This window comes from Lissotriton helveticus, chromosome 6 (assembly GCF_964261635.1).
Source record: "Lissotriton helveticus chromosome 6, aLisHel1.1, whole genome shotgun sequence".
Classification (NCBI taxonomy): domain Eukaryota; kingdom Metazoa; phylum Chordata; class Amphibia; order Caudata; family Salamandridae; genus Lissotriton; species Lissotriton helveticus.
In genome coordinates this window covers 84565296-84587783 of record NC_136067.1, presented here as the reverse complement: position 1 = coordinate 84587783, position 22488 = coordinate 84565296, and the positions used below count along the sequence as shown (strand labels likewise).

The following is a 22488-nucleotide window of genomic DNA, read 5'->3' as shown; positions in this document are numbered from 1 at the left end:
CTGAAATTGCGAGAAACCATTGAATCTGCGAATTCAATTGCGAACTCGCAAAATAATCGCAATCGCTATTCATGGAAATTCGCTAAATGCGAAAAACCTGAAAATCGCAATTTGCGACGCGCAATTTAAGGAGAACCCAAACCAGGTGGTAACCATTAAGGAAAAAAAAATATTCAAAAAAACTTTAACAAACTACCAACGGGTGCAGGCCTGACCAAACACACTTAAGGACATGCAGCTGGAGCATGAGGACTCTTACAATGCCAGGACTCTACATGGTGGTCAGGCGGCGAAGGCTACAGCGAGCAGCACGGAACAGACGTATGATCCAGGAGCGGATATTCCGCCAGCGGGTCACCCTTCTGGGCCAAACCAGGGAGCAAATTTACGCTAAGTACCGCCTGAATGGGGCAATGATCATCAAGCTGATCCAGGACCTAGACCACCTGATGCAGCACCCAACAAGGAGGACCAATGCCGTGCCCACACATGTCCAGGTATTGTGCAGCCTGCACCTTCTGGCCTCCGGAAGCTTCCAGGGGATAGTCGCTGTTGCAGGGGGATATCCTAGCCCACCATGTCCCGCTGCCTAAGGAGTTTCCTGGATGCAATGCTGACCCGGCTACACAACTACATCTCATTCCCCACCAGCCAACAGGACTTGAATGACACCAAGCTACAATTTTACAACCTAGCACAATTTCCACATATCATAGGATGCATTGACTGTACCCACATCCACATCTGCCCACCAGCACAAACGGAATACATGTATCGCAACCGCAAGTGCTACCACTCTCTCAATATCCAGATGGTGTGCAATGCCAAGACAATCATCACGGACATAGTGGCACAGTACCTGGGGAGCACACATGACTCCTTCATATTCCGGCACAGCGGCATTCATACACGACTGGCCAGGGGAGACTTTGGTGAAGGACACCTACTAGGTAAGTACACATGACCCACAATAGTACACTGTGATAATGTAGCTGTGCAGAACAGCCACTCACCCTCTTCTCCTATCATACAGGTGACAGCGGCTACGCTCTCCGTGAGTACCTCCTCACCCCATACCTCAACCCTGCAACACCACAGCAACGGCGTTACAATGCTGCACACATACGCACAAGAAATTGCATTGAGAGGACATTTGGCCTTTTGAAAAGCAGATTTCGCATACTGCACAAGACTGGTGGGGCCATTAAATACGAGCCTGAGGTCTGCTGCCGCATCGTGGCCGTGTGTTCAATCCTTCACAACATTGCTACCAAGCGCAGGATACCTGTTGACATCTCTGGCAGTGAGTCGGAAGGGGACAACCGACCACCTGCACATGTGCGTCACGCACGCGGGGAGAATCCTGTAGAAGGACACAGGCGCCGTAACCAAATCTGTATGAACTATTTCTAGTGCACCCACTCCCCACACCCATAACTTCACTCATGCATGACAATAGTAATAATGACATGAGTCAGATTAAGTTAGACAGCATGTATGTTATTGTTACAGCACAATAAAGTGGGGATTTCACAAACTGTTACATGATTGACATATTTCGTCATATGTCCCATGTTCCTGTGGAGGGCATGCTTGTAGCAGCAGCATGGCCCCTCATGGTAATGTTCAATTGTTCAATGCCGCCTCCGGGCAGATGCTCCCAACCTCCTTTTACCATCCACCTCCTGATTCGGCCGTGAGGCAGCAGAGGGCCTGCTGCTGCGGCGGGGTGCTACCACCGGTGGCACGGACTGGCTACTATGGCTGGAAGTAGCCTCACTGGTGTCGTCACCCCCCCCCCGCCTGGCCATGGACAGTTGCCTGCATGGCCTGTACTGCTGTTGTCACCTGCTCCAGAGCTCTCGCGACGTCCTGACAACACTGGACCATTTGGACCTGCATGGCCAAGGAGCGCCGCGAGAGCTGGGAGGTCGCGTTGCCAATAATTTAATTGGACCGCGTGTATGCTGACAGGCGGGTCAGCAGCTGCCGGTGTCTGCGCCGGTAGAGGTTGCGCTGGCTGTACATGGCCTGGGTGTTGGCCTCCATAGCAACTGTCATCCTCTCCATGCGGTCAGACATCTGATCGACATTCCTGGCGGTCTTGTTTAATTGGAGGTGTATAGCCGCAAGATGACGGGCTTGGGTTTGATGGACATGAAGCATACGGCGCTCAATAGAGAGCCCACCTGGTCGCACGTTAGCTCCCCTGCCAGCGCGGGATGTGTTATTGCGCTGGTCCCTCACCAGTCCGCTTGACTGGCTCCTCACAGCCGCAGGGCGGCGGGTTTGTCGGCATGCTGCTGCTGGTGTTGTCAGCACCACTGGTGGTTGAGTGACGCGCTGTGGTACTGCTGCAACTGCCTGTTGGCGCTGAGGTGGCACTGTTCACAGGGGCAGGTGGTGGAATGACCGCTGGTGCGGCAGCTTGCCCTGATGGTCCTGGCTGTGGTGATAGATTTGAGTCTCCCTCAGTGTCCTCTGGGATATCCTCAATTTGCAGGGCATCGCTGTCTGAACTGGGGACTGCTGCGCCACCTGTGATGTAAAGTGGACGTTGATTAGTGACATGTTTCTTCCACATTTGATCTTCCTACATGCATGCAGACTACCATTCCCTGACTCACTGTTGGATAGACTCTCACTAAACAGGTCTGGTTCAATGGGGCTAGATGGTAATTGTGGCCAGACTACATCTCCCACAATGCAATAGCGCTTTTGTGGTGTGCTGTGGCTGCATGACTGGGGTTTGAAATGGGATGATCTGGAGTCATGGACATTGTTAGGGGACAGGGGGCCGCAGTCGCATGGCACTTACCTTGTGTATCTTGGGTGGGTCGGGAGGAGTCCAGCTGGGTCACCCCCACGCATGCCTGCGGATTAATGGTGTCCTCGACTCGGTCCTTGAGTGGTGTGTTTGGTGGGACAGTGGGATCCCCTCCACCTGTCGCAGCACACTCCCCCAGCCTCTCTGCAATCTTCTCCTTTGCCCGCCCTCTGAGATCGTACCAACGTTTCTTGATCTCGTCAACAGTGCGCTGGGTCACCCCCACAGAGTTCACTCTTGCGCGGATTCGCACCCATATCCGCCTTTTATCGGCTTCAGGCACCCTTCGGGAGTCTTTACCAAAGAGCCGATTATGGTCCTTGCAGACTCCCTCGATCAAATATTCGAGCTCTTGCTATGAAAATGTAATTTTCCTTTTTCTTCCAGTGGAAGTTTCTCCTGCAGCCTCCTGTGACATGCTGGGCACTTGGGTGTCTCCTGGTTTTCACCTGTAGGCACTCTGGAGGGGAGCTCTGGCAATGCTGATTCCACTTCAGGCTCTCACTGCTGAATGGGGGTGGAACCTGCCTACTTCCTGGTTGTGATGTCATCACTGTGCTCAGAATGCGACTTCCCGTTTTTGCGATCTCGCAATTAGCGAGATCGCAATTTGCGATATCGGTAATTGCGAAATCGCAATTTCAACACGGGTATCGGCAGATTCTGCTAATATTTACCGATTTTTGGGAACTCGCAATCAGCGATTGCGGCCGATTGCGATCGCTTTTTTTTCACGCAAATTATCATGAATGCCATTCTGCGATTTCTAAATTGCGATTTGCTATTTCTCGCAATTTAGAAATCGCAGATTCTGACATTGATGAATCTGGCTGATTGTGTCATTGATATCATATTTACGGCATTCTTATTATTGGGCGGGCAGTTGTCATAGTGTACATCGGCATAGCTTTTACTAGTACTTGCATTGTTTTGCGTGCATAGTGTATGGAAGCTAAAGATGCAAAATGATGTGTGTACTTTTTGTGACGCCTTGGATGCAGCAGCATTTTGAATATACTGTAATCGGGGAATGAGATAAAAACTAAGGCAGAGGTACAGAGTTACAGTAGTTCAGACATGAGATCACTAATGCTTAGACCACTGATTGTTGTGCTTATCTGAGAGAAGATACAGCATCTACTCAAGGTATATAAAATAAGAAAGCAGTTATAAGAAAGCTTGTGGGTGTAATTTATGAAGGCAGGCTGCTTCCTGGTTCTTATGAGACTGGCATCTCGACATGTAGATACTATACATGTATGGGGTAGGTTGTGGTGGGAAAAATGCACCATGTCTTCAGTCAAAGGGAAAACATTGTAGCTCAATGACCCAGATGATGCTCTTTTCCTGGCCAACTTTTCTCCTAGTAATTTGCATCTCTAGGGCACCTGTAGCTTTTCCTGTGAGATTCTGGTTCAAGAAGATAATGTCTTGCGGCAACAGTAATACTGCAGCCAAGGGACATATGTTCGAACCAGTTTCCTGTTGGTATTTCGTCTGACTTTCCAACACAATGTTTGCCACGATTTCAATTCACATCAGATACTGGCTAGTAAACTTTAATGCTATAAGTGAATTTCAAAGAAAACACTGCAATTGCGCCAACTCCTATGATTCCTCTTGTTAATGCTGACACTGGGAGCACTCCTGCCTGGTTCCTGGATTGTTGGTTCCTGGTTCGCACTGCGAAACTCATAAGGATTCTATTCAGAAGGAAGCAGGTGGCTTGCACTTTCTCTGCAGCAAGGAGCTTGCAGTGAGGCTATTGGGCACATTTCTGTTATTTCAAGGCCTGGTGGTTATCTCCTCTCTGTGCAGTAATGTTGCATTGTCTCTGTTCTTTTCATTTTCTCGTCTCTACCCCTCAGATCTGGCATTTCGGTGTTTGGGTGGAAGTGGTGATCGATGACAGGTTACCAGTCAAGGATGACAAGTTGCTGTTTGTGCACTCCGCCGAGCACACGGAATTCTGGAGCGCGCTGCTGGAGAAGGCCTATGCCAAGTAAGTGGACTTTGCTTCCCCCCCACCAAGTCTATAAAGCCCAATGATGACCTGATTCTTATCTTACCATTCCAGAGGGTTGAGTTTACAGTGACCATTCCAGAGACTTGAGGTTACAAAGACTGACCACTCCAGAGACTTGAGATTACAAACATTGACCAGAGGTTACAAACACTGACCATACCGTGAGCTTGAGGTTACAAGCAGTGACACCGCCAGAGGTTTGAGGTTATAAACAGTGACCACACCAGAGGCTTTATTTTACAACCAGTGACCACGCCAGAGGCTTGAGGTTACAAACAATTACTACTCCAGAGGTTTGGGGTTATAATCAGTGACCAGACCAGAGGCATGTGGCTACAAAGACTGACCACTCCAGAGACTTGAGATTACAAACATTGACCAGAGGTTACAAACACTGACCATACCGTGAGCTTGAGGTTACAAGCAGTGACACCGCCAGAGGTTTGAGGTTATAAACAGTGACCACACCAGAGGCTTTATTTTACAACCAGTGACCACGCCAGAGGCTTGAGGTTACAAACAATTACTACTCCAGAGGTTTGGGGTTATAATCAGTGACCAGACCAGAGGCATGTGGCTACAAACAGTGACCACTCCAGGGGCTTGAGGTCAGTGACCACGCCAGAGGCTTGAGGTTACAAACACTGTACCTCACCAGAGGCTTGCGTTTACACACAGTGACTGCACCAGAGGCTTGAGGCCAAACATTACCACACTAGAGGTGTGGGTTTACAAACACTGCCCAAACACTGAACACACAAGAGGCGTGAGCTTACAAACAGTGACCAGGCCAGTGGCTTTAGGTTGCAAACAGTGACTGCATCAGAGGTGTGAGGTTACAAACACTGACCACACCAAGAGCTTGCGGTTACAAACAGTGACCACACCAGAGCCTTGAACTTATAAACACTGACCTCAGCAGAGGCTTGATATTACAAACAGTGACCATTCCAGAGGTGATAAGTTACAAACAGTGACTTCACCAGAGGCTTGAGGTTACAAACACTGACCACACTAGACGTATGGGTTTACAAACACTGACCATACTAGAGGCTTGAGCTTACAAACAGTGACCAAGCCAGAGGCTTTAGTTTGTAAACAGTGACTGCACCAGAGGCGTGAGGTTACAAACACTCACCATACCGTAGGTTTGAGGTTACAAGCAGTGACCACACCAAAAGCTTAAAGTTAAAAACAGTGACCACTCCAGAGGAGCTTGCAAACAGTGACCACACCATAGGCTTGAGGTTACAAACAGTGACCACACCATAGGCTTGAGGTTACAAACAGCTACCTCACCATAGGCTTGAGGTTACAAACACTGACCACACCAGAGGCTTGGGGTTACAAACAGCTACCTCACCAGAGGCTTGGGGTTACAAACAGTGACCACACCAGAGGCTTGGGGTTACAAACAGCTACCTCACCAGAGGCTTGGGGTTACAAACAGTGACCACACCAGAAGCTTAAGTTTGCAAACAGTAACCAGAGGTTATAAACACTGACCCTACCATAAGCAAAAACCCCCTGTGATTCTGGGCAAATCACTTAATCTCCCCGTGCCTAAAACAAAAAAATTTAAAAAAAATGAAAGTGTGTCCTCATGTATGGTAACTGGTGCTATGTAAAGCGCTCTGATAACTGATTCGGTTCGGTTCTAGTTCGCGCTATATAAAACTCTGCAAAAAAAAAAAAAAACAGGAGGTTACAAACAATGACCACACCAAAGGCTTGAGGTTACAAACAGTGAGAACACCAGAGGCTTTAGGTTACAAACACTGATCTCGCCATAAGCTTGAGGTTACAAACACTGCCCTCACCAGAGGCTAGAGGTTACCAGCAGTGACACCTCCAGAGGTCTGAAGTTAGAAGCAGTGACTGCACCAGAAGCCTAAGGTTAAAAACAGTTACCACTCCAGAGGAGTTTGCAAACAGTGACCACACCAGAGGCTTGAGGTTACAAACAGTAGCCATGCACGAGGCTTGAGTTAAAAAAAACAGCAACCACTCCAGAGGCTTAAGGTTACAAACAATTACCACACCAGAGGCTTAAGGTTACAAACAGTGACCACACCAGAGGCTTGAGTTTACAAACAGTGACTGCACCAGAAGCTTGAGGTTACAAACACTGACCATACACTAGACGAGGTTACAAACAGTGACCACAACAGAGGCTTGAGGTTACAAACACTGACCAGGCAATAGACTTGAGGTTTCGAACAGTGACACACCAGAGGCTTAAGGTTACAAACAATTACTACTCCAGAGGTTTGGGGTTATAAACAGTGACCAGACCAGAGGCATGTGGCTATAAACAGTGACCACTCCAGAAGCTTGAGGTCAGTGACCACACCAGAGGCTTGAGGTTACAAACACTGAACCTCACCAGAGGCTTAAGATTACACACAGTGACTGCACCAAAGGCTTGAGGTTACAAACACTGACCGTACTAGAGGCTTAAGGTTACAAACAGTGACCATTACAGAGGCCTGAGCTTACAAACACTGAACTCACAAGAGGTGTGAGATTACAAACAGTGACCAGGCCAGAGGCTTTAGGTTGCACACAGTGACTGCATCAGAGGTGTGAGACTACAAACACAGACCATACCATAGGCTTGATGTTACAAACACTAACCACACCAAAAGCTTAAGGTTAAAAACAGTGACCACACCAGAAGCTTGAGGTTACAAACACTCACCATACCATAGCCTTGAGGTTACAAACACTGACCACTTTAGAGTTGTGGGTTTACAAACACTGACCATACCGGAGGCTTGAACTTACAAACACTGACCTCAGCACAGGCTTGAGCTTACAAACAGTAACCATTCCAGAGGTTAGAAGTTACAAACAGTGACTACAGATGTGGCTTGAGTCTACAAACAGTGACCATTACAGAGGCTTGCGCTTACAAACACTGAACTCACAAGGGGCTTGAGCTTACAATCAGTGACCAAGCCAGAGGCTTTAGTTTGTAAACAGTGACTGCATCAGAGGTGTAAGGCTACAGACACAGACCATACCATAGGCATGAGGTTACAAACAGCGACCACACCAGTAGTTTAAGGTTTCAAACAGTGACCACAACAGAGGCTTGAGTTTACAAACAGTGACAAGAGGTTACATACACTGACCATACCGTAGGCATGAGGTTACAAACACTGACCATACCGTAGGCATGAGGTTACAAACACTGACCACACCGTAGGCATGAGGTTACAAACACTGACCATACCGTAGGCATGAGGTTACAAACACTGACCATACCGTAGGCATGAGGTTACAAACACTGACCACACCGTAGGCATGAGGTTACAAACACTGACCACATCAAAGGCTTGAGTTTACAAACAGTGACAACACCAGAGGCTTTAGGTTACAAACACTGATCTCATCAGAGGTTTGAGGTTAAACACAGTGACAACACCAGAGGCTTGAGGTTACAAGCAGTGCCACCTCCAGAGGTTTGAGGTTATAAACAATGACCACACCAGAAGCTTAAGGTTAAAAACAGTGACCACTCCAGTGGAGTTTGCAAACAGTGAGTACCACCAGAGGCTTGAGGTTACAAACACTGACCATACAATAGACTTGATGTTTCAAACAGTGACCACACCGGAGGCTTAAGGTTTCAAACAGTGACCAGAACAGCGGCTTTAGTTTACAAATATTGACAAGAGGTTACAAACACGGACCATACCATTGGCATGAGGTTACACAAACTGACCACATCAAAGGCTTGAGGTTACAAACAGTGAGAACACCAGAGGCTTTAGGTTACAAACACTGATCTCGCCATAAGCTTGAGGTTACAAACACTGCCCTCACCAGAGGCTAGAGGTTACCAGCAGTGACACCTCCAGAGGTCTGAAGTTAGAAGCAGTGACTGCACCAGAAGCCTAAGGTTAAAAACAGTTACCACTCCAGAGGAGTTTGCAAACAGTGACCACACCAGAGGCTTGAGGTTACAAACAGTAGCCATGCACGAGGCTTGAGTTAAAAAAAACAGCAACCACTCCAGAGGCTTAAGGTTACAAACAATTACCACACCAGAGGCTTAAGGTTACAAACAGTGACCACACCAGAGGCTTGAGTTTACAAACAGTGACTGCACCAGAAGCTTGAGGTTACAAACACTGACCATACACTAGACGAGGTTACAAACAGTGACCACAACAGAGGCTTGAGGTTACAAACACTGACCAGGCAATAGACTTGAGGTTTCGAACAGTGACCACACCAGAGGCTTAAGGTTACAAACAATTACTACTCCAGAGGTTTGGGGTTATAAACAGTGACCAGACCAGAGGCATGTGGCTATAAACAGTGACCACTCCAGAAGCTTGAGGTCAGTGACCACACCAGAGGCTTGAGGTTACAAACACTGAACCTCACCAGAGGCTTAAGATTACACACAGTGACTGCACCAAAGGCTTGAGGTTACAAACACTGACCGTACTAGAGGCTTAAGGTTACAAACAGTGACCATTACAGAGGCCTGAGCTTACAAACACTGAACTCACAAGAGGTGTGAGATTACAAACAGTGACCAGGCCAGAGGCTTTAGGTTGCACACAGTGACTGCATCAGAGGTGTGAGACTACAAACACAGACCATACCATAGGCTTGATGTTACAAACACTAACCACACCAAAAGCTTAAGGTTAAAAACAGTGACCACACCAGAAGCTTGAGGTTACAAACACTCACCATACCATAGCCTTGAGGTTACAAACACTGACCACTTTAGAGTTGTGGGTTTACAAACACTGACCATACCGGAGGCTTGAACTTACAAACACTGACCTCAGCACAGGCTTGAGCTTACAAACAGTAACCATTCCAGAGGTTAGAAGTTACAAACAGTGACTACAGATGTGGCTTGAGTCTACAAACAGTGACCATTACAGAGGCTTGCGCTTACAAACACTGAACTCACAAGGGGCTTGAGCTTACAATCAGTGACCAAGCCAGAGGCTTTAGTTTGTAAACAGTGACTGCATCAGAGGTGTAAGGCTACAGACACAGACCATACCATAGGCATGAGGTTACAAACAGCGACCACACCAGTAGTTTAAGGTTTCAAACAGTGACCACAACAGAGGCTTGAGTTTACAAACAGTGACAAGAGGTTACATACACTGACCATACCGTAGGCATGAGGTTACAAACACTGACCATACCGTAGGCATGAGGTTACAAACACTGACCACACCGTAGGCATGAGGTTACAAACACTGACCATACCGTAGGCATGAGGTTACAAACACTGACCATACCGTAGGCATGAGGTTACAAACACTGACCACACCGTAGGCATGAGGTTACAAACACTGACCACATCAAAGGCTTGAGTTTACAAACAGTGACAACACCAGAGGCTTTAGGTTACAAACACTGATCTCATCAGAGGTTTGAGGTTAAACACAGTGACAACACCAGAGGCTTGAGGTTACAAGCAGTGCCACCTCCAGAGGTTTGAGGTTATAAACAATGACCACACCAGAAGCTTAAGGTTAAAAACAGTGACCACTCCAGTGGAGTTTGCAAACAGTGAGTACCACCAGAGGCTTGAGGTTACAAACACTGACCATACAATAGACTTGATGTTTCAAACAGTGACCACACCGGAGGCTTAAGGTTTCAAACAGTGACCAGAACAGCGGCTTTAGTTTACAAATATTGACAAGAGGTTACAAACACGGACCATACCATTGGCATGAGGTTACACAAACTGACCACATCAAAGGCTTGAGGTTACAAACAGTGACAACACACAGAGGCTTTAGTTTACAAGCACTGATCTCACCAGAAGATTGAGGTTACACACAGTGCCCTCACCAGTGGCTTGTGGTTACAAGCAGTGATCATGCACAATGCTTGAGTTTACAAACAATGACCACACCAGAGGCTTGAGGTTACAAACCATACAATAGAGTTGAGGTTTCAAACAGTGGCCACACCAGAGGCATGAAGTTATAAACAGTGACCAGACCAGAGGCATGTGGCTACAAACAGTGACCACTCCAGAGGCTTGAGGTCAGTGACTACACCAGAGGCTTGAGCTTACAAACACTGGACCTCACCAGAGGCTTAAGGTTACACCCAGTGACTGCACCAGAGGCTTTAGGTTACAAACATTGACAACACTAGATGTGTGGGTTTACAAACACTGACCACACTAGAGGCTTAAGCTTACAATCTGTGACCATTATAGAGGCTTGCGCTTACAAACACTGAACTCACAAGAGGCATGAGCTTACAAACAGTGACCATTATAAAGGCTTGAGCTTACAAACACTGAACTCACAAGAGGCGTGAGCTTACAGACAGTGACCAGGCCAGTGGCTTTAGGTTGCAAACAGTGACTGCATCATAGGTGTGAGGCCACAAACAGAGACCATACTATTGGCTTGAGGTTACAAACACTGACCATGCCATAGGCTTGAGGTTACAAATAGTGACAGCACCAGAGGCTTGAGGTTACAAACACTGACCACTCTAGAGGTGTGGGTTTACAAACACTGACCATACCAAAGGTTTGAATTTAGAAACACTGAGCCCAGCAGAGGCTTGAGCTTACAATCACTGACCACACCAGAGGCATGAGGTTACAAACAGCGCCCACACCAGACGTTTAAGGTTTCAAACAGTGACCACAACAGAGGCTTGAGTTTACAAACAGTGACCATACCGTAGGCATGAGGTTACAAACACTGAGCACATCAAAAGTCTTATGTATGAGGAAAGTAACTCCTAGGCAATCAAGATAATTCAAACAAACTAAATAAACATCATAATAAAAGGAGCAACAAAAGGAAAGAATTTATACAAAATATATTTCCACTTTAATAATTATTTGTTAAAAACTTCATAGATATAAAAAATTGTATACATTATATCTATATTTGTTATGACAACATATACAAAAACAAATTAAAAAGGGGCGACATCTTAAACTTTCGACGCACGGTTCGGCATACTCAACGCTTTCCTCAGTAGTAGCCACACATTTATCTGTAATGATAAAGAATGCATACTTAATATCCATATTTTGCTATAACTGCGTTATTAACAATTAAAATCATTCATTTACAACTCACAATATAAAAAAACATACAATTCACACAAAATATATTCTTCATTCCGTAGTAATCATGATCTGTTATTACAGTAGTCTCCTTATATATTTATACACATATACATATATCGATTTACAAATCCATCTGAGTGCTCATAACTAACTCTGTCATTACAAATAGATAAACATAAAGTCAACGCATAGTTCATAGATATGCAGAGAGAAAATAGCATAGGCTAAAAGATAGAGCAGATCTTTTATAATACACGTCTAATGGATATATTCTAAACATGAACTTACTTAAAAATCTGAAGAGGGGACTGTTCTTTATGATGAAAAGACTGAACCTGATCTCCGATAATTCGGGATATTAAATCTGAAACGAAAATCTGTTCTCTCAGTTAGGCATATAATCTAGTTATAATGTAATCCTAGATATTACTGTTGTGTCCAGTCAGTGATATTATGATATATACGTTCTCAGAAATGAATGAAAAAAGATAAACTACGATCAATATAGAAACTCTAAAATAAGTACCTTATATTCCTGTGTTCGTATGGTACTTTGATAAGATGACCATTAAAACGGGAAGATATATAGTCCCTTCCTTTATTTTCACATTAAAAACGTCGATATTCTATGACCCAACAAAAAACAGGGTCTGTTAAGTAATGTATTTCCAGGCACACAACCGACATCAAGCATGTAAGTAATGCGTATGATTGCAAACCTCTGAAAATTACCTGATAATAACATGTATATCCGAGCCCATCTTTAAAAATTGGTATGCTTGGCCCGATTTATTATGTAGAGCGGCTTCTATATAGAAAAAATAAAAATCAAGAAAATAACCGGATATTGAAAGCCTTCTATATATAACTTCGCTCATATCTTATAAAAAATGATTATCTATTCCGGATTTACCTCAACGGAGAAACTGCCTCCTCGAAAACGCCGGGCTGAAAATGGCAACCGGTGTCGTACGTCCCAGGAAAGGAGTGTCAACCATAATACTGGTTCTCCTTAGTTAAGTATTCTATCGTTCATCACGTGCGCAATCACGTGATGATTGAGTACGTACAAGGCGATTTTTATAGATAAAACCAGCGATTTTCCCTACAAGTCATTCTAAGATAAACGTACTATGTCAAAGTACTAGATATTCACGGATTATTTCACTGCTATTTTACAATTAGTTTCTATTTATCGCAGTCACGTATTGATGGAAAAACGTGCTCCAGCGATATCAAAAGAGGACTAATCCCAAGGGTATCAGTCCTACTAAAGACTCTGGGCCCGATTCACAGAATGAACTTAAGACTCGATCCTAAACTTACTACTATTTTGGTATTTACAGAATGCACTTACTACTTTTGGCATTCACAGAAGTTAGGATTTTGTCTTAAGTTTGTCTTAAGACAGACTTAAGTTAGGATTTTGTCTTAAGTCTGTCTTAAGTTTGTCTTAATTTGGGTGGAGTTGCGGGAGCTTGAGGTGGGGTGCCATCTACTGGGCTTGATCCGGTTAGATACACCAAGGGTTCTCCATGGGAGGGGGGGCGGTGGTCGGCGGGGTCACGGGTTAGGGGGGGGGGTTAAAACTTCATAAAAAATTCCTCATTTGCCAAGGCTGGATTCTATTGCACTATGTTGTGTATAAGACAAATTTTGACATGCTGTCACCTGATTCAAGGGTAGGTTGGACGAAAAAGGGCCCTTTTCCCCAAGTAAGGTTGGGGGCGTCAGGAGTAGTGGGTTGGGGGGCGTCAGGAGTAGTGGTCTGGACGAATGTCTATGGCAGGTATAAAGATAATATCTTGGAACATCAACGGCCTGCGTACTAAACCTAGGGCCAGAAAATTGCTGCAGTATCTTCGGGACGTAGAGGCACAGGTCATTATCTTGCAGGAGACACATCTGATTCAGGCTGAAATGGATGTTTTAGTTAGGGAGAACAAGTGGATTGACTTTGCAATATCTACTTCTCAGTTGTTGACTTGTAGAGGGGTATTGATTATCTTTAAAAAACAACTTAAGGCAAAGGTGTTAGAATCTAAGGTCGACCCAGCCGGTAGATGGGTTATTGCCTCTCTTTCTATCATGGGCACTCAAATCACTATGGTGGGGTATTATGGCCCCAACCAAGATGATTCGTCACCATTGGAGGCAATTTTTTTCCATCTCCTGTCTTTCCCCGAGCCTGTAATTTTTGCTGGTGATTTTAATATTGTGCTAGATCCGATTTTGGACAAATTGCACAATAGTCGACCCCGAATTCCATCAAAATCAAGGTATTTTTTGTTAAATGCAATGAAGCAGTATGGTTATGTTGATATCTGGAGGTTAAGGGCTGGTGATCAGCAGGGTTTCTCTTTCAGAAACTATAAATATCACCACCAGTCCAGAATCGATTTTGTTTTAATTAACCATACGCTAATTGATCTGCTTAAAGATATTAAATACCTCCCACTTCATCTATCAGATCACTCTGCAGTAGTCATGGAACTTACATCACTGCTGGCGGTCCCGGCTAGGAGTTGGACTTTTGATCGGTCTCTGCTCTCCCATCCGGATGATGTATTATTTCTCAAGTCTGAGGTTAGTCACTTTCTAAAGATAAATGTAGGGACGGCGGGCATAGGAGTGGTGTGGGATTCCCTTAAAGCGTTTTTGAGAGGCCTTATTACAAATAAAATGGCTTACAGGAGGAGGGAATATAGAGAGGCCGTGACCTCAGTGGAGGCAAATATCGTTAAGACTCAGCAAGATATAGACGCTGATTCCACCTCCACTGACGCTGTCCTGTTACTTTTGCGGGAAAGATTACTTTCTTTAAAGGGTCAACTAGCTTCGATTCTAAACCAGCGGATACAAGAAAGGTGGGAGGCCAGTAAACTCGCTCACTTCCAGTATGGGGAAGGAGCGGGGAAGTTATTGGCATGGAAAGCTAAAACGGATCGGGTCCGAAATAACATTGAGCTAATTAAAGTCAATGACGTCCCACTCTCTCTAGATGTGGACATTAGATCTGCCTTCAGAGATTTTTTTCAGAGTATCTACTGTGAGGATAAGATCATTAGCCCAGATAGGATCAAAGATTGGCTTAGTAAGATCACTCTCCCAGCCCTATCGACTGAACAAAGTGAGATGCTAGATAATGAAATTTCGGAGGACGAAATTAGAAAAGCCATTCATAACGCTAAGAAGGGGAAGGCGTCAGGTACAGACGGCCTACCAGCCGAAATTTATAAAGTATTGGAGCAGGAACTTGTCTCCTTCCTAGTAGTATTATCTAATCATATTTTACTGGATGGTGGGCGCCCTCCTATGTCATGGGACAGTGCGTCCATAACCGTAATTCTAAAACCTGGGAAGCAATCTACGGCCTTAGGCTCATACAGACCAATCTCTATTTTAAACGTAGATTACAAAATATTCACTTCAATTCTTGCCAATAGATTAGCTCGTGTCGCCCCCAACATCTTACACCCGGATCAGAAGGGGTTCGTCAAGGGGCGGCAGTTATATGAACTAACCTTTGATTTAATAGGGGCTATCGACCTGGCAGTTTTGGAGTCCCTCCCCTTGGCGGTTCTTACCCTGGATGCCACCAAGGCCTTCGACAGGGTCAATTGGTTGTACCTGTCGGAGGCCTTGGCAAAGTTCAACGTGGGAGGAGGCTTCCGCCGGGCAATTGGTCTGTTATATCAGAACCCTAATGCATGTGTTCTGGTCAATGGCGGTTTATCAGATCCCTTTAACATCTCGAGGGGTACGCGTCAGGGCTGCCCGCTCTCCCCACTCCTGTTCGATCTATACGCTGAACCATTTGCCCAATGTCTGAGGGACAATCTCAACATCAAGGCGTTCGCGTATAGGGGTTGGGAGAGAAAGGTGGCCCTATACACGGATGATATCCTCATTTTTACGTCTGATGCTCATATGGCCCTACCTGTAATATTTAAGCTAGCCTCGGAATTTGGAGAAGTGTCTGGCTATGAGATTAATGCCACAAAGACCGAGATGATGACTTGGAGCATGGACCAGAGCCTATTTAGCTCTGGCATTCGGCCAGGAAACACAATGAGGTATCTGGGCCTAGAAATTGTAGAGGATATAGACCAGATTGCCACAACCAATTTTTTTAAGGTAGCTAAAGATTGCCGTAAGCTACTTCAGTCTTGGGCACACCTTCCACTGTCATTTTTGGGAAGGGCTAACTTGGTCAAAATGTCCATTTTGCCTAAGATTTCGTTTCTATTCAATACTATCCCTTTATATTTTGATCCTTCTTCTATTAAAAAACTTCAGGCCGAAATCAACACCTTTATATGGAATAAACATCTTCCAAGAATATCGTGGAAAAAGCTCAGGAGGCGAAGGGAAAAGGGTGGGCTTGCCGCCCCGGACATCCAGCTTAATGCCTGGGTGTTCCAGTTATCTCATGCCAGGATGTTATTAAAGAAACCATTGGAGTATGGGGTAGGGACTCTGTACTCTACTTTGCTCAAAGGAGAGGGGGTTGGCCAGTCAGGGTTCCTATTAAAATTTGGAGATCCCAAATTCTTTAAATAAATTAAATTGAAGATCCTGCTAGGAATTGTAAGAATTTGGGCTCAAATATCTAAATCTATTAAAATTGGGTACTATTGTAGCAGGACACCTTTATGGGATTTGCCCGACAGCCCACCCTGGTTACGAGATTTGCTTGCAGTACCTATTAGAGAAGCAGGGGTGGTGACTTGGGGAGAACTATTTGTCGAGGGGGAGCTGCTATCATGGGAGTGTTTAAGTAATAACATTGGCCCAAATTTGGCCAGGCTAAAATACCTGCAAATATCTAGCTGGTTTCGCTCTTACACTGCACAGCCCTCTAGAGGAAGTAAATTCCCCATAGGTGGGTATAGCTCTCTTATAGCTCTCTTAATTGATAAACCCCCTACTATGAAGGAGATCTCATCTTGGTATAAGTTGACTTTGGAAGAAATGGATGGAGTATTCCTGTTACCAGATGAACTTTGGTCGTCACACATGTGCAATTACAATTTGCAAGATCTTTGGGATACGTCATGTAGAATGATGTGGGATATTGTGAAACCTGCGTGGTTGCGCAGGAACCACAATTTTACAATTCACAGAGCTTACTACTCTCCCCTTCGACTCTCCAAATTCACCCAGGGGTCTACGGTGGCATGTATTAAATGCGGGCTGATGGCCGCCTCGGACATTCACATGTTCTATGAGTGTCCTCGCCTGTCACTCTTTTGGGAGGACATAAGTAAGCTTCTCTCAGCATCTATAGGTTTTAATATTGTGTTAAATCTCCCTTTGGTGATATTTGGAATCTTAGAAGGAGCTCCTGCTTCGGTAAAGAAGTTGGTCTTTTATGCCATTCTGCTTGCCAGAAGGGAGATATGCAGGAAGTGGAAGGACTCTTCATCTCCTTCTATCAATGACTGGTGTGCCTCTGCCCTGCAGGTCTCCAAGTTGGACTTGACTAGAGTTGGGAATCCAGATAAAAGATCTTTCTGGTATCTCCTGAAATGGGAGCATTGAGAAACAGTTTTTTTTTGTTTTTTTCCCCAGTTCCAATGATTAAGCCATCTACCCCTCTCCTGGGTAAAGCCGTGCCCTGGTACTCCTTTTGGCACTCTGGCTGAACTACTGAACCCCCCATATGGTTTTGGTCTGGCGATCGTGGGTGTATCAAGCAATAGTGCTGAGGGATGGGGTCTGCTCACTATGTTTGCCCCTACCAGCTGAAATATACTGAGGCAGCATGTGGCTTGTAAACCTATCGATTGTACACGTAAAACCTTGGTGGCATATGAGGACAAAAAAAAAAAAAGACAAAATCCTAACTTCTGTGAATACCAAAAGTAGTAAGTGCATTCTGTAAATACCAAAATAGTAGTAAGTTTAGGATTGAGTCTTAAGTTCATTCTGTGAATCGGGCCCAATGTGTGTGTCTTCAACAAACTTTATTGATACCGTACAACTCAACATGACTACATTATGCTATATTATAATTTAATTCCTATATGGTACCTTGAAGGGGTATATCAATAAAAAAATGAACTATAGGTACCACATTAACTAATTAGATCACACTATCAGCCATGATAGACTTCCGAAAGTTATTAAAATAAACCTATATTTTACATCAGTAATTAGTCATTCAAGAAACATTATTAGGCCTATACATGATACACTGGCCAATAAGCCTAATGAATTAGGGATGAGAGACCTAACCTAATCCTGTCAAATTATAGCATATTCCCAGAGTATTTCGCTATTTAGCCCGTTTTTGAAAGTATTCAGAGAAAAAATCCCTAAAACTTCATGTTTTTTACGTATTTGGAGACTACCCTTATTAATAGGGGTCTTGATTTTCTCCAAAATCCTCCAGCGGATATCTTACGGTTAATGGTTCTTTTCAATAAAAAGTTTCACTAATGGTGCAGTTAGTTTCGCTGTTCTAATGGCTGACCGATGCTCAGTAATCCTATTCTGAATTGCTCTTGAAGTCTCTCCCACATAGCCCAACTGGCATGGGCAGAGAAACAAATATACTGTATACTGGGTTTTACAGTTCCACATCTGTGTGGCTTTGAAAGTGAACCCATTGTGGCTAAGGATTTCACCTTCTATTATCATTTCGCAAGATTTACAAGAAGAGCATTTGGTTGTTCCTTTAATAGGCATATTACTGTCAATGGATTTCTGAATAAAGGATTGGCCATTTGACATGTTCTCAAAACGTGAGTGGACAAACAATTCTTTAATATTTTTATTCGAACGATGGGCGTACAAAAGTTTAATCAATTTCTGGTCTTGCCCCGGATTACTATTCAGAATATGCCAATTTGATTTTATAATTTGTTTTACTTTGGTGTCTACAGTGGAGTGTCAAGTGACACAAACTAACTGAGTATTTTCACTACGTGAGTTAGATCTTAGAAGATGGTCACGATCAAAAAACCTGGCTCGTTTATAGGATTCCCTCACCAGCCGGTGGGGATATCCTCTATCTAGGAATTTTTTTCCTCCTGACAACAGCTTGTTTATCGAAGTCCTGTATATTGGTACAGTTTCTTAAAAAAATTGAGAGAACGGAATGCTTGGTTTTTGGTTGCGAGGATGAAAGCTATTAAAATGCAACAGGGTATTCCTCACTGTTGGCTTGATAAAAATATCCACTTCTAGAATGTCTGTTGGTGTCTTATAATATCAAGAAACTCCACCTCCTCAGTGCTTCTATGAGCTGTAAATTTAAGATTATGATCTGTTACATTAAGCCACTCAAGGAATTCAGTTAGGGATTCTCCCCCATTGGTCCAGATAAAAAAGATGTTGTCTATGTATCTGGACCAATGGGAGACCGACTCAAAAAATGGTGCAATATCATTGTATATAAATTTCTTCTCAAAGGCTGCCTTATAAATATTTGCTATGAAAGGTGCGACTGACACATCCATACTTACATCTTTGACTTGACGAAACATAGTTTGTCCAAATTCAGAAATATTTTCTGTTAATACTATGTCAAGACATGCAAGGATAAAAGATTTAAGGCAAGGTACATTACATTTGTCAATGAACCAGTCCATTGCTTCCATTGCTTCTTTTTGTGGAATGTTACTATATAGTGACTCTATATTTAGAGTCACTAAAATGTCATTATGAGAATTAAACTTCATGTTCTTAACTTTATTGATCATTTCCCTGTTATCTTTTATATAGGAAGGAATCTTAGGGATATGAGGGCGTAATAGATGGTCAATAAATTTGGACAATGGTTCAGTAATATTACCAATAGTAGATACTATCGGTCTATAAGGGGGATCTTTTGTATCTTTATGTATTTTGGGCATACCGTAAATACACGCTGTTTTTCCTTTATTATGATTTAAATACTCATATTCTTTTGTATTAATGTCTCCTGCGATCAAAGCCTGATGGGTTAACGTCTGAATCCTTCTCGATACTCTAGCTAAAGGGTTCGATGTTATCTTAACCCCTTCCATGCTGATGACGAGCTCAGCTCGTCATCAGCTTTACCTACCCTGTGCGGATGACAAGGTGAACTCGTCATGGAACAAAGAGATTTGAGAAATCTCAGCACAGGACGGGAAAAGCCATAGCATTGAAGGTGTTAAAGTAAAAAGTCAGATCACTTAACATTGTTGTCATTTTGTGCTCATAGTCATCAGTATTAATAACCACTATACCTCCTCCTTTATAGCAGCTTTTTATTGTCAAAGTGAGCTAAAGAGTTCAGTGCTTCTAGTCTAGATTATATACAGGTTTAGGAATGAAGCGGAGAGCTTGTTCTAAGCGTTGTAGAACCACTAATTCAAAGGCGGGTACTTCAGGTCCTAATTGGTCTAAGGAGGGAGTGAAGGTAGAGGGAAGGGCTAACTGTTTTTTAGCTATAGAATGTGCATCATAATCTGCATCTTGTGCAAAACAAATGTTAATCTAAATTTTCGAAAGAAGGAAATAATATCCTGATACAATTCAAATGTATTCACATATGTTTGAGGAACATAAGATAGACCTTCTGAGAGTAAATTAATGCTGTGTGTATCTAAATCCAAAGATGAAAAGTTAAAAATAGGGGTTATATCCCCTGTTTCCAGTACTGTCTGTTGCGTGTTTCTAGTATGTATTGAGGGGCTGCTGATGATGAAGAGGCTGATAATTCCCTCGACTCTGTGGCTGAAATCTGACTCTCTGACACCCTCTGCGTGTCACTCGTGTGGCTAAAGAAGATTGATGTGTATTACATTTAGCCTGGAAAGAATTATAGTTACCTTCTGGTTCATAATATGGTACACCTCCTTCACCCTCATAGTCGGAGGTATCTGAGAATGTGGTCTTAAACTGGGGGAGCCTGCGCATGCGCATACCTCGCCAGGAATGCGAATGCGCAGGCTCCTGTGCATGCGCAGTTTCAAGAAGAAGGCGCGATAGACCCGGAAGAGATGTCCCCGCTATAAGGTAAGTGTTTTTAATCTTATTTAAGGCTTTAATCTTTTTAATAATAATATTTTAATATTGCGGGCGGGAGGTGGGTGGGGGGCGGGCAACTTCCGTTCCGCCCTTGAGTGTGCGGAAATTTGCCCCTCTTTTCCGCCTTCTTTGTGGAAGGGGCAAATTACCGCACATTCCGTGGGCGGAACGGAAATGTCTGCCAACCCCTGGTTTGCATCACTAACAACCAACAGGAGATGAGTCAGGAAGAACGGAAGCTTATTGCCAAAGAAGAAAGGGGAGCAAACCCAACTCTAAAGTGCAACATGGCAGGCCCAAAAGAGGCTAAATAAAAGGGGAAAGACACAAAAAAACGTCCACATAAAATGGAGCTGGAGACAGCAGGCCCTTGAGCTGTTAAGGCATACAGATGCCCCAATACCAACGGAGGAAGCCAACACAAAAACAACTTCTATCCAATATTTGGCAAAAATAAAAATCGATCAAAGGACCATGGAGCAGCAGAATCCAAGGAAACAAGCACAGTGGGTAGCCCTTTTAATCAGACCAACATACAAACACAACAACATGTGGGCTGGGACAGTATCAAACCAAGCTCCAGTGAACCAGCCCTAGTCTGTCCTAGAGGACACCCAAACACCCAGGAAGGTCCCCATAGCAAAAGAACGACATAAGAGCCCCAAAGCAGGAATCTGGGTGCTTGGAACCACAAACTTACACAAGGGAGGATCTGCCCACTAGGGAAACAGGGGTTTGTTGCCAGGAGAATGGCACCCTCGCAGAGGAACAAAAATCACAGAAAATAATATTCTTGCCACAATACATGTCAAGGGGCTGGCAAGACATCCTTAACAGGGCAAATATTTAGAAGTTAATCCATCACATCCCCTCATTATCATAAATACCTAGGGGCTTATTTACATGCCCCTTGCGCCCGCAGGTGAATCCCTTTTTCCCATTTTAAGAGTGATGAACCGGCTGTGCAAGGGGCTTGTAAATAAGCCCCCCAGTGACTGCATCCCCTAAATCCAATTTGAAGTAGGTGGAGAAGGAAAGTTTTGAAGACTTGGGCATAATGGTACAGAGAAGTACCCTCATGTGCTGGACCAACAAACAAAACCACACATGGCACATCACAATGAAAGGGAGACAAGGAAAGGCCTGCTATGTGGAGTCCCAAGGGTGCAACAAAACCCTAATTTCAAAAATCTAAATATGCAACACAGGCCATCTCAAACATGGATAGTCAGTTCGGAAGAATGGGATGACGAGCAGTGTGACAGCCGGCTCTGGTCAACCTCCAATACAGGGGGGTAGGACCAACAGCTATACCTAGCACAAAAGCGTTCCATCAAGTGTCATGGAGGAAGATCCCAACTACTACGCTCACGATCACAACAAAAAATATAGCCACCACATTCAAAAATACCAACATACAACTCATATCCTGGAATGAGGACTGCATCTCTAGGATGCGAACAAGTGACTCAATAATTAAAAAGCTGCAGGAAGGGGACATCGTCTGCCTTTGAGAGACGTGGGCTGTAACTCCAA

The 22488-nt window shown here is 44.2% G+C and overlaps 1 protein-coding gene across 1 annotated transcript in view; it reads left to right on the top strand.

Annotated features, from left to right (window-relative positions):
• LOC144762254 (calpain-1 catalytic subunit-like) overlaps positions 1-22488 on the top strand; it is a 359395-nt gene that overhangs the window by 103136 nt on the left and 233771 nt on the right. Inside the window, exon 4 of the mRNA XM_078647398.1 lies at positions 4696-4829. Within this exon, the coding sequence (XP_078503524.1) occupies positions 4696-4829 (134 nt within the window). The remainder of the gene's footprint in view (positions 1-4695; positions 4830-22488) is intronic.